Raw genomic sequence first — 11,952 nt, 5'->3', positions numbered from 1 at the left:
CGCCCTTGCCCTCGCCCTCGCCCGCAAGGCCTCTCTTTATTCTCTGGCCCTCGTCGCCTGCAACACTCGCCCGACTGAACTTTAGCCCGCTCCCTCGTGACGCGCCGCCCTCCGCAGGCTCAACGTCCGAGCTTTGTCCCCCGTCACTCTCCTCTCATTTCAGACCCCACACATGCGCATAGCTGTTCGCACTTCCGACCAATGCAGGCGCCTTGCCTCACCCCTCTCGCGGGCGGCCCCCATTCTCTCTGCTCTGCAGGACGCGCGCCGAGAGGCGCTACATGGTCGACTTCAATGAGAGCGAGGGCGAGTCGGCTTTCTTGGTTGTGAGATCAACAAGGGGCGTCTGGTTCGAAAACCCCCACGTGTTCCATCGGAGCCTCGCAAAGGTGCCAATCAGCTTTTATTTCGCGGAGGGGGCCCAGGTTCAGACCGAGCTCGGGCCAACGGCTTCCGTCAAGGTCGGTGGCTACTTCGCTTCCAGTGCGGATTATGAGGAGTGGTATCAGCGGCGCCGCGCGAGCCTGACGCTGCCGCCTTCGCTCGGAGCTGAGGTGCGCACTTTTACGCCAGGATCGGCATTGTCCCAGTGTCGCCGTCTCCAAACATTTACATTTACATTTACGTTTCTCCCTCACGCAGGCGTGCGGCGTCAACGACGACGTCGTTGTGAAGGAGGAGGCCGCCGCCGAGGAGGCCACCTCCGAGAAGGCCGTCGTCGCCGAGGAGTCCGCCACCGAGATGGCGACCATCAAGTCCGCCGCCGGCGAGGTGTCAGCCGCCGGCGAGGTGTCTGCCGCCGCGGAGGAGTCCGCCGCCACCAAGTCCGCCGCCGCCGAGTCTGCCACCGGGACGGCCGCCACCGAGGAGGCGAGCACCGAGGAGTCCGCCACCAAGCCCGCCGCCGCCGAGGAGTCCGCCGCCGCTGAGGCAGTCGCCGAGGAGGCGCCCGTCGTCGAGGAGGCCGTCGCCAAGGAGGCTGCCAAGGAGGTCGAGAAGCCGGCAAAGACCGTTTCCAATACGCCCGACCCAGCGGTGAGCGCGCCGCAGCATTCTCTCATGGCACTCCTCGCTCTCCCACCGGTAATAATCTCCCTTCCCGTGTGCCCCTATCGCGCTTTGCAGGACACCACCTGCTACCCGGGCCTGCCCACGCCGATGGCGGCGGGGAAGAGCGGGCCCGCGTCGGCCCGCAGCGGCTTCGGACCGGGCTACGTGGACGGCGTCGAGGCTGCAGTCCGCCGGCTGGGCGAGAGCGTCAAGTACCAGGCTACGCCCGCCGACGGCAAGAAGTCGCCGTCGCCGGGAGTCCCCACCTCCGGCGCAGTGGCGCCCAAGCCCCTTGGCGCGGGCGCGGGCGCGGGGCAGGCTGAGGCCGCGGCCGCCGAGAGGCGCGAGTACTGGGAGGGCATTCGCAAGAAGGCGAAGGCCGCGCTCGATCTCAGTGCCGAGCGACGGGAGAAGTGGGCGGACTTGCAGTCGCGGCGCTCGAGGAAGTGCCGGCGCAAGGCAAGGCGCTGGCGCAAGCCGAAGAGTGGCAAGAACCGGCGCCGCGATCCGCAGACGTGCGGCGCCGGCGTTGGCACATGCGGCGCCGGCGGTCGCGCCGGCCTCAAGGCGGCGGCCGACTGCGTGCGGGGCGGCTACACGAAGGCCGCGGGCGCCTTCCGGTGGCTGCTCCTCGTCTGCATCCCCGCCTTTGGCCACTGCGAGCCCGCCGTGCCTAGCCCGACGGCGGTGGCCTCGGCCTTCTCGTCTGCCGTCGCCTCGGCGTCCTCGGCCTTCTCATCCGGCGTCGCCTCGGCGGCGTCCTCGGCCTTCTCGCCCGCCGTCGCCTCGAAGGCGTCCTCGCTCGTGAGCTGCTCGCCGCTTCTCATGCCCGCAATCGTGCTCATCCTCCTCGCCATCGCCTGCGGCGCCTCCTGGCCGACCGCGGCGAGCGGAAAGGGGGCTCGCGGCGCGGCGTGGGCCACCTGCCTCACCGCCGCCACGGCGCGCCTCACCGGCACGGCGGCGGCGCCTGCCGGCTTCTTCGGGAGCGCCTTCTCGTGGCTCGCGGCGGGTCCGCCGCAGGTCGCCGCCGCGGCCGCCGCCCTGGCCGTCATCGGCACGGTAATGTGGCGCCGCAACTCAAAGGCCCGCCGCCTCGGCTGGTCCAGCCTGCTCGGCATTCTTCTCTGCTTGACCACCGTCTCTGGCGGCTTGGTCACCGCCGCTGGCGGCGCCGCGCTTGCTGCATCCTCAACTGCGCTGCCAGACGTCACTGCGCTTCCGGCGAGTCCCGCTACCACCACACCTCCGCACCCCGGATGCCCGCATCCTCAACCCCTTGCCGCCGGCACCTACTTAGGCCATGGGCGCATTAATGGCCTACGACCCCCTGGACCACGAGGAGGTCCTCAATGAGATCCACACGAAATCGCGCAAGCTACGAATATCGCCAAGCACATCTCCATGCCACTGCCCCAAAGGCTGCGTGCCGTGGTTCATGGCCATTGGTGCGAGATACATGTATCGAGATGCCATCAAAGCCAGTATGGCTTACGTCATAGCAGCAGTGGGCTCGCAACGCAAGGCAGCGCCTTCACTCCTGCCTCATCTCATCTACGATGGCAAGCCAACAAACATCACGGCCTGGTTGCAAGGGCAAGGGGTGGAGGTCATATTTCATCGGCTGAGCTTCATAGACAAGTTGAGGGAAGCTGGGTTGCGTCACAACCCCATCGTTGGCGCCTACCTGCGGCTCGATCTCACAGTCAACGACACCGGACCGCTTGGCGCGCATCTACGTGGCGAGAAGAGCAGATGCCAATCCACAGTGTCCTACAAGCAGGTACTGTACACAGACACGGATGTCGTGTTCTTGGGGGACATTGGCCAGCAGAATCTCATTCGGCCTCGGAAGGGGGGGCTGTTGGCCATGGGTTCTGAAGCCAAAAGAGACTCCGCTCCCAGCAACTCTGGGGTGATGGTGATGGACGTGGAGCGGTTCTCGCAAAAGCGCGACGCACTTCTGCGCTTTGGGGTGGAGCACAAGTTTCACTTTCCTGCCGTAGACCAGGGTCTCCTCCTGGAGTTTTTCAAGGGATCAATCTCCAAGCTACCGGATGAGTGGAACTGGAAGGCGTACTGGGGCTGGCAAAAGAAGAAGAAGACAAACATACGCATCGCCCATTTCCATGGCCCGAAGCCAAGGGGGGTGTATGGGTGGTATTGCCTGTGCAAATACAAGGCCTCCTCTCCGGGGGTCTACTCAGAATACAAGGATCCATGTGAACAAGAAGCCAAGGAGACCACCGGAAACAAGAGAGAGGACGTGTTCAAAGCATACAAAGGACTCCTTGACCAAAGCCTCTCAGCAGACGGGGGAGCACTCGCCTTTTACCTGCTCCTGGTGTGGACAAACTACTTGAAGCTGTCTGGGCAATATCCTTCCGACCCGAGATTGGGCTCCGATCAAGCAATGTTGCGGTCCTGCCTGCTCAACAGCAAGATGGATCGGTGGCCACCGGGCATAAGGGATGAACTAGCTGCCCACTTGTCGATAGCGGGATTGAACACCAGCATAGGCGGGTACTTATAGCCGCCAGATCCTGTAAAATGCAGCGTTGCCTCACCCGAGAGATCCGCATCTGTGTCGCTGTAGAAGTGTAGTTGTGCGGCAAGCCCTTGTTGTCAAAACGAGTGCGTATAGCTGATTAGGTTGAAGCCCAACACTGTCTGCCAACTTCATTTCTTCATTCACTGTGGAGACTGGAGTTACGGCTCTAGTCAATGGCATAGCACTCTCGAGCACTATCGCGTATCGGTCTGGCAGCTGCGGGTGATGGGCAAAGTTGTGCCGCGCCGCTGCAGAGGAAAAAAATCTCGACAACCCCCCAAAACGCCATTAAAAAAATCCGCGGAGAAAAACACCCGAAAAAAAGAAGTTCGGAGGGCTCCATGTGGAGGCCACTACAGTAAAACCCCAACCCCACTGAACCGACCCATCCGAGCCCGTTCCCGAGCTGCAGCAGCAGCGTCGCAAAATCCGGGGCCATCGTAAAAAATAAGATGCTCGGCGAGCTTCTTAGCTCCCCGGTCCTGGGCGTGCGGCTGCCGACTGCACTCCAAGTGCTCAAGTGCTTTTCTTCACCAAGAACTGGCACGGGCTGCAGATGCAGCGCTTGTCTGTCGTTCTCCACGCCGCAGTGGCGTGGCAGACGGTGAACGAGCTAGCGTGCGGGGAGAGCGGCATTGTGCACGGAGCTAAGTGCATTGCCGTTCTTAACGGAGTCGCTTAGGCGGCTCCGGTGGTTTGCCTGTGATAGTGCTAGCACGCGCCAGTCCGCACCTGTGTCGAGCCTGTCTGCTGTGAGAGAGAGTTTTGTTCCGTTAAGGTGCCTCGTGCCAGTTTCGGGGGGCAAACCCTGCCCGGCCCCTAGGACCCCAGGTAAGGCCCAGGTGTGGCCTAGGGCATCAGAAGGGACCAAGAGGAGTCCTCAGCAGCAGCGGGGAGCACGGTCGGAAGGGCGCTTTTGTCGCTTTCGGCAACACTGAATCATTCTACCGGAACATGGTCGAGGGGCATGGGCCCTACTGCGAGGAGGGGGAGGGGGGGAAGGGGGGGGGGGGGGAAAGGGGAGGGGGGGGGAAAAGAAGGAGGGGGGGGGGGGAGGGGTACGGGGGGGGCGGCATGGAGGGGGAGAGGAAGAGCAAGGGCGAGAGAGGGCAAGGGACCGGGCGCTGGCATACCAGGGGGGGCAGGGTGGTGGGCGGCGACCGCCGCATACCGTCCTACGGCGGGGACTATCGCTACGCCAGGGAAGACAAGGGCGTCGAAGTGCAGCTGCTGCTGTTCGAATCGTTCGGCGGGTTCGGAAAGGGGGTCCGTGAGATCCTCCGCAAGGCGGCGGACGTGCTACAGAACAAGCTGACGCGGGCCCAGTACCTCGATGAGGTGACTTGGACCACCAAGAGCTGGCTGGGGCTGCAGAAGCAGCGCATCTCAGTCGTTCTTCACACGGCAATCGCAGAGCAGATTGTGAATGAGCTTGCCTGTGGCGGGGGTGGGCGGGTGCACGGAGCTAAGTGCCTCGCCACCCTCGCAGGAGTCGCTTAGGCGGCTCCCGTGGTGTACCTGTGTTAGTGCCAGTGCGAGCCAGTCCCGTGCCCAGTCCTGTGCCCAGTGTCGTGCGAGGGAGTTTTGTTGTAAAATACTTATTGAGTCTTACTTACCTCGTGGAGCTCTGTGCCTTGCCTCCTGCGGACTTGGTCGCGGCTGCACGCCCCCCCGAGCTCGTGGCATGGTGGTGATGGTCGGCATTGGTGGAGCCGCCTGTGGCACTGTCCTCGCCTTGAGATGTCGTTGGAGGAGGTGGAGGGGGAGGCGGCGGGGGCGGTGGGGGTGTAGAGTGTTGCAATGCGAGTAGCTGCTTGAGCTGACGAATCTCCTCGCGCTGACGCTCAATCTCCTCTCGCTGCCTGCGGAGTGCATCCATCTGCTCACTGCCGCCTCCGCCTCCGCCTCCGCCTCCGCCTCCGCCCTCTCCGCTGCCGCCGCCTCCGCCTCCGCCCTCTCTGCCGCCGCCCTCCTTGCCGCCGCCCTCTCTGCCGCCCCGCTTGCCATCTCGCTTGCCGTCCTGCCTGCCGCTGTCCTCTCCACCGCTACACTCTCGCCTCGCCGACATGTCTGGCAGCACGCTTGCCCACTCCGAGGGCACTCCGGCCGTCGTTACGGACGCCATCCCGCTCGACGCCCCACTCAGTGCGGATTTGACCAGAGCGCTCGAGCCGCCGACTGCGCTACCGGCGGCGAGCAGGTGGGAGTGGTTTGGCGGTGAGGGCGGCGGCGGTGGCACGATGCGCTGCGGGTGGACGGGCTTGGTCTTGTACAGTATCGCTGAGGCGGGAGAGAGGGAGAAGGACGGCGTGGCGGCGTGCGAGGACGCCGAGGAGGGCGCGGGAGAGCTCGGAACACCGATCGCGCCCGCACTGCGGTGGCGGGTATCGCTCCCACGACCTCCGGGTTAGCAAGGCACAGAAAGCCAGCCACACACGGCTGGGGCCAGTAAGCTAGTAGCGAGTAAGCTAGTAGCGAGTAAGCTAGGGATCCAGAGCTGTGGACGCACTGCTCTGGCGAGATGGCCATGTCGGTACTTACTTACTTACTTGCTTACTGACTCACTTACTTACTCACTCACTTACTGACTCACTTACTGTGGCGAGATGGCCATGTCGATACTTACAACCCGGGCTGTACTTGCTCACTTACTGTGGCGAGATGGCCATGTCGGTACTTACTTGCTTACTTACTTGCTTACTTACTGTGGCGAGATGGCCATGTCGGTGGTGTCCGACTCGGCGTAAGTCCTCTCCGAGTCCAGCTCTGTTCGGTGTGAGGTTGGCGGGCCGGCTGTCGAGTCGCTGGCTGAGGTCTCGTCATCGGGCGGCACCTCGGGGGTGATAGCTCGCAGGTCGAGGTCGTCCACACGCACGCTGCGACCAAGTAAGTAAGTAAGTAAGTGAGTAAGTAAGTGAGTAAGTAGGTCGAGGTCGTCCACACGCACGCTGCGACCAAGTAAGTAAGTAAGTGAGTGAGTGAGTTAGTAAGTATGTAGGTCGAGGTCATCTACACGCACGCTGCGCCCACAGACGGCTCGATCGTGAGACAGGTAGGGAGCATGGAGGGGAGGGGAGAGGAGGAGGCGGGAAGGGATCGAGAAACAGAGGAGAGGAGGGGAGGGGAAGGGGAAGGCGTACCGGCAGCGTCGCGGTCGGTGGGAGGCGGATCCACTGATGATGGAGGAGGCCGAAGGTGGCGAGGGCGCGACGCGAGCCGACTGCGCACGGCTGCACGGCGTGCGTGCGTGCGGCGTACCGCGCCCTGGCGTACTGCGCCCTGGCGTACTGCGCCCTGGCGTGCCGCGCGCAGCGGGGGTGCCGCGGGCGGGGGTGCCGCCGTGGCTGGCGAAGCCGTCGGCTTGTGTCGAGCCCTGCAAGAATTTGGATCGGGAGGAGAGGGAGCCGTCAGCAAGAAGGCAAGGGGGCGAGAGGAGAGAGAGGAGAGAGAGGGAGGGGCGGTTGGAAGGGGCGAGAGGAGAGGAGAGAGAGGTGGGAGTGGGTCGGATCCAATCAGAGCGTCCGGCGCCCGGGAAGAAGTCGAGCTGGGTCAGAGTTAAGGTCAGGGTCAGGGTCAGGGTCAGGGTTAGGGTCAGGGTCAGGGTCAGGGCTAGGGTTAGGGTTAGCGCACCGGGAAGAAGTCGAGCTGGGTCAGGGTTAGGGTTAGGGTTAGAGTGAGGGTGAGGGTGAGGGTGAGGGTTAGGGTTAGCGCACCGGGAAGAAGTCGAGCTGGGTCAGGGTTAGGGTTAGGGTTAGAGTGAGGGTGAGGGTGAGGGTGAGGGTTAGGTGCGCACCGGGAAGAAGTCGAGCTGGGTGGCGCCTGGCCACAGGTCGACTTGCGTCGCTCCGTAGGGCGAGGCTCCGTAGGGCGAGGGGGCGGCGTCCGAGCGCACCGAGGGCGCGGTACGCTCGGCTGCGCACGCCGGCTGTTTGCGCCCGCTGCCCGACGGCGTGCGTCTCACGAGCGGGGAGAGCTTCAGGTTCAGGTGAGGCATCGGTGACCGGTTGGGAGCGGCTGAGGACGCGCCGGCGGCGCCGCCGCCGCGACGTTCGCCGCCCGCGCCGCGCGCGGCAGACGGGAGGCTAAAGGGCTCGTAGGCGCACGTCGCGGTGCCGCCCGCCGAGTACGCCACCTCGGAGCCGCCGCCAAACGAGCGGCGGGCCGGCGTGGCTGGCTGCGCCGACTCTCGCGAGCCTGGCGTCGGGGAGGAGGAGGTCGAGGGCGTTGCTGCCGCCGCCGAGGCGGGCCGCCGCGCTCCGGAGACCCTAGTTGTCGCCGGTCCTTCAGCGACGCGCCATACCGACACCGGGCACAGTTCGCAGCCACTTGCTGCGTCCGCCGGAGCTTCGGATTCTACTTACAGCGGCGCGGACGCGGAGGAGGCGGTGGCAGGAGGGGGCTCTGGGGCGGCGGGGGCGAGCGCGGCGGCTACGGCCGAGGAGGACAAGCGCGTCCGGGCGCTGAGGATGGCCCTGCAGCACAAGACGCAGATGCCCGTGACGGACGAGGAGGCCCGGGCTATCCTCCAGGCGCGAGGGGGTCGCGAGACGCCCGTGACGGAGGTGCGTCCAACGTGATCCGGCCCTCGGCAAGTCTTCGGTGTGGTTCTCTTCAGAGTCGTCGAGAGACGACGACACTGACGGTCGGCCGCCAGAAAACACGCCTGCGTGGATCGCGTCACAGCAATCCTCGCTACCCAACGCGGCGAAAGGATATCGACGGTAGGTAGGTAGTAAGGTGAAGAACAGCCAGGCTCGGACTGGACACCAACGCGGTATGGGTGGACGCTGGACAGATGATGACGACACGCACGAGCGACACACAGACACAAACAGGCTCACAAGACACACAGCCAGCTGGCTGCCACACATCGACGGCGGCAAGGATAAAAAAGTGCGCTGGTTGACGGCGAGCCGCCCGGGGCCAAGAAGCTCGCGGGATGAGCGTGCCGGAGTCGAGCAACGGCTCGCCCACGGAGCTTCTCGCCTCCGGCTTCCGCCGCGCTGACGTTGTTCGTCTGGTCACGCAGTGCCTGCACTCTCTTGGCTACGAGGCGCAGTCAATGCTGCCACGCCCATCCATCGCAGCACATGCACATGCACATGCACATGCACATGTGCACATGTGCATGCACATGCATGCACAACGCACCCCCTCCCCTCCCCGATTGCCCCGCAGCGCGCTGCGTCGGAGCTCGTTAACGAGTCGGGCGTGCAGTGCTGGCCGGAGCCCGTCTCGCGCTTCCGCGCCGCCCTATTGCATGGCGAGTGGGGCGCAGCTGATGCGCTCATCACAAACCTACACCTTCCCGACCCGGCGAGCCGGCGCGTGCGTTTCCTGGTGCACCGGCAGCACTACCTCGAGCGACTCGAGGCTAGCAGCCGTGCCACTCGTTCCCTCTCACTCGCTCTCGCTCATCACTCCAACCGCCCTGGGGATTCGAGCCACTCAAACCACTGAAAAACTCAATCGCATTAGGCTCACGACGCCGCCGGCGCCCTCGCGTGCTTGCGGGAGCGACTCGCGCCTCTGGAGCAGCCACATTTCGCGCTGCCACCTCCAGACGGGTGCGCTGCAATCGCAGCCGCCGGCGGGGGTGACGGCAAGAGCGGCAACGGCGGCGTCACGGTAGCAGGGAGGGAAGCGGCGCCGTCGGCGATGGCAAGGTGTGGAGCCGGCGGTGGTGGCAGTGGCGATCGCAGCGGCGACGGCGATCTCGGCGGGGCGAGACTTGGCGGGAGTGTGCAGGAGCTTAGCACCTACCTACTCTGCCGCAGCGTGGAGGAGCTCAAGGCGCGCAGCGGGTGGGATGGCGGCGGAGGCGCGTCGCGGCGGCTGCTCCTCGACGAGCTGCAGGAGCACATCCCTCCCTCGCTCCTGCTCCCCGAGAACCGGCTCGAGACGCTGCTGCAGCAGGCAGTCCGCTGGCAGACATTGCACGCGCCCCCACTCACGCCCGACGACGTCTCTCCGTCGCTCTTTGAGGACGTCTCCTTTCGCCACGATGGTCTGCCTCGGGAGGCGTCTCTGGTGCTCGAGGGCCACGCGGACGAGGTGTGGTGCGTCGCGTTCTCGCACTCGGGCGCCGCCCTCGCCTCCGCCTCCCGCGACGGCGCCGCCGCCTGCAAGTGTTGGCCCCCTCGGGGAGCAAGTCTCACGTGTTCGCGACTCGTCCGCACAGGCGCTATCGTGCTGTGGAATGCGACGAATCCGCAGTTCGCTCGGCGCGCGCTCATCCCGGCACACTCCGGCGCCATCGCTACGGTCGCGTGGAGTCCCGACGACACGCTGTTGCTCTCGTGCGCCGCCGACCGCACAGTCAAGTTGTGGAACGCGCCGGCGGGCGACTGCGCCGCGACCTTCCGCGAGCACACCGAGGCGGTGACCGCGGTCGTGTGGCTGCCTTCGGGGGCGCACTTCCTCTCCTCGAGCAGCGCTGGCAAGCGGGTCATCCTGTGGGATTTGGGCGGCAACGCGCTGCAGTCGTGGCACGGCCCGCGCGTCACGGACCTTGCCGTCGCGGCCGACGGCGCGCGGCTGCTGGCCGTAAGCGGCTGCACGGTGCGGAGCTGCCCGCTCACGGCGGGTAGCGACGGCACGCCGCGGATGGTGACAGAGGACGTCCACTCGTGGGATGAGACTGACGCGATCTCGTCCCTCGCGATCTCGAGGGACTCGCGCGCGGTGCACCCACTCCCCTACCCCACGGTACCCGAACCCACCCTCCCCTCCCCCACGGTACCCGAACCCACCCTCCCCTCCCCCACGGTACCCGAAGCCACCCTCCCCTACCCCATGGTACCCGAAGCCACCCTCCCCTACCCCACGGTACCCGAAGCCACCCTTCCCTCCCCCACGGTACCCGAAGCCACCCTCCCCTACCCCACGGTACCCGAACCCACCCTTCCCTCCCCCACGGTGCCCGAAGCCACCCTCCCCTACCCCACGGTACCCGAAACCACCCTTCCCTCCCCCACGGTGCCCGAAGCCACCCTCCCCTCCCCCACGGCACCCGAACCCACCCGCAGGTGCTCCTCAACGTGGGGTCGCAGGAGGTGCATGCTTGGGACGTGGACGGGCGGCGGCGGCTGGGCTCGTACTCCGGCCACCGGCAGGGCCGCTTCGTGATCCGCTCCGCCTTCGGCGGCAAGCACGACGGGCTTGTCCTCTCGGGCTCCGAGGACACGCAGGTCTACGTCTGGCATCGGCACAGCGGCGCGCTACGCCATCTCCCCATATCTCCCTCTCTGCCCACATCTGCCCACATCTCCCCATATCTCCCGCCGCCTCCCTCGGCGCGCGGCGGCTCCGCGACAGCGCGCCATGGCGACGTGCCCGTCCCTCCCCTCGTGACCGGGCGGCCACCGCCTCGGCCTCTAGGCGCGCTGCTGCGGAAGCTGCCCGGCCACTCGTGTGCTGTCAACAGCGTCTCCTGGCGCACTGAGCCGCCGATCCCCCGCTTCCTTGCCGCCCCCCCACGCCCCCCGCTGCTGAGTGGTGGACGCCCGTGTATAGGAGCCCGGCCTCGCCGCACCTGTTTGCCTCGGCTTCCGACGACCACACTGTCCGAATCTGGGGGCTGCCGCCACCCTCGGTTTCGTAGGCTCGCCCGCCGGCGGCTCGCCGTTCCTGCGCCCGCTGGGCCGAGGCTGAGGGGATGCGAGGGCCTCAGTGCTCTGCGGTCCCTGCAGCTGTGTATAGTAGAGAGGGGCGCTGGAGATCTGGAGCGGGTAGCGGAGATATCCAAGGCAGCCAGAGGCCAGAGGCTCCCGCGCTGGCACCCCGCTGGCAGGCTCCAGGCACTCTGCGATGTGCGAAACACGCGAAAGCAAAAGGGAGAAACCGTATGGCTATGCCTATGCGCTATGGCAGCAGACACGAGACAGGAGAGAATTCACCAGAAAAGGCAAATGTAAAGCCGTATTCGAAGAAGAAAAAATATATGTGTAATGCGAGAGACGTACGCGGTACGGTCGTGAGTGTGTCACAGTGTGTGCGAGACTCACTGTCACTCTCAGGACTCTAGACACTAGAGACTGAGAGGACTCTGCTTCTCTGCACAACTCTGCATACTCCAAGCCCGAAACCGGCAGCCGACCGCTCCGCACCGGCATCTCAGCCCTCATAATCGTTACGACAACGTCTCATAATCCCAATCGTTCACAGCAGCTCTCTGCTGGCCACTCTGTCCGTAGACAGTCCGCCCTCTATGGCGCAGGCTGGAGGCTCGCCGCTCAAGCCTTCGCTCGGCGCGCCGGCTGTGCCACCTTGCCACATGGGTCGCTTGCCGGGCGGCCACTATAGCGCCGTCACGGCGTGTCACTCGGGGAAGCCGAGCGCCTCGCGACGGC

General features: G+C 65.5%; 4 protein-coding genes across 4 annotated transcripts in view; all 4 read left to right on the top strand.

The window, feature by feature from the left end:
- EMIHUDRAFT_452458 (hypothetical protein) overlaps positions 1-3,583 on the top strand; it is a gene marked incomplete at both ends in the record, with an annotated part of 4,443 nt that extends 860 nt beyond the window's left edge. The window contains 6 exons of the mRNA XM_005763761.1: positions 260-326; positions 417-554; positions 643-1,035; positions 1,126-1,308; positions 1,390-2,259; positions 2,351-3,583. Coding sequence (XP_005763818.1) covers positions 260-326; positions 417-554; positions 643-1,035; positions 1,126-1,308; positions 1,390-2,259; positions 2,351-3,583 — 2,884 coding nt within the window. The remainder of the gene's footprint in view (positions 1-259; positions 327-416; positions 555-642; positions 1,036-1,125; positions 1,309-1,389; positions 2,260-2,350) is intronic.
- A 1,982-nt stretch (positions 3,584-5,565) lies between these two features.
- EMIHUDRAFT_357840 (hypothetical protein) lies at positions 5,566-6,168 on the top strand. The gene has a single exon (XM_005763760.1). It carries the CDS (start codon positions 5,668-5,670, stop codon positions 6,010-6,012), a length of 345 nt encoding a protein of 114 aa, XP_005763817.1. The 5' UTR covers positions 5,566-5,667; the 3' UTR covers positions 6,013-6,168.
- Positions 6,169-6,777: 609 nt separating this feature from the next.
- Positions 6,778-8,178, top strand: EMIHUDRAFT_214741 (hypothetical protein; the record flags this gene model as incomplete). The annotated part of the gene is made up of 3 exons (XM_005763759.1): positions 6,778-6,933; positions 7,468-7,503; positions 7,699-8,178. 3 exons carry the CDS (start codon positions 6,778-6,780, stop codon positions 8,176-8,178), a joined length of 672 nt encoding a protein of 223 aa, XP_005763816.1.
- Positions 8,179-8,536: 358 nt separating this feature from the next.
- On the top strand, positions 8,537-11,520 carry EMIHUDRAFT_452457 (hypothetical protein). The gene is made up of 6 exons (XM_005763758.1): positions 8,537-8,654; positions 8,780-8,941; positions 9,350-10,285; positions 10,630-10,816; positions 10,982-11,036; positions 11,117-11,520. Exons 1-6 carry the CDS (start codon positions 8,541-8,543, stop codon positions 11,202-11,204), a joined length of 1,542 nt encoding a protein of 513 aa, XP_005763815.1. The 5' UTR covers positions 8,537-8,540; the 3' UTR covers positions 11,205-11,520.
- Positions 11,521-11,952: the final 432 nt, after the last annotated feature.

The sequence above is a fragment of the Emiliania huxleyi genome, assembly GCF_000372725.1.
Source record: "Emiliania huxleyi CCMP1516 unplaced genomic scaffold EMIHUscaffold_62, whole genome shotgun sequence".
In the NCBI taxonomy this organism is placed as follows: domain Eukaryota; phylum Haptophyta; order Isochrysidales; family Noelaerhabdaceae; genus Emiliania; species Emiliania huxleyi.
This window is presented reverse-complemented; position numbering and strand designations above follow the sequence as displayed.

Coding starts and splice junctions, on each gene's coding strand:
- EMIHUDRAFT_452457 (XM_005763758.1), top strand. CDS start 8,541: ATGAGCGTGCCGGAGTCGAGCAACGGCTCGCCCACGGAGCTTCTCGCC. Junction 8,655..8,779: donor TGCACTCTCTTGGCTACGAG/GCGCAGTCAATG, acceptor ATTGCCCCGCAG/CGCGCTGCGTCGGAGCTCGT. Junction 11,037..11,116: donor GCTGTCAACAGCGTCTCCTG/GCGCACTGAGCC, acceptor GCCCGTGTATAG/GAGCCCGGCCTCGCCGCACC.
- EMIHUDRAFT_357840 (XM_005763760.1), top strand. CDS start 5,668: ATGTCTGGCAGCACGCTTGCCCACTCCGAGGGCACTCCGGCCGTCGTT.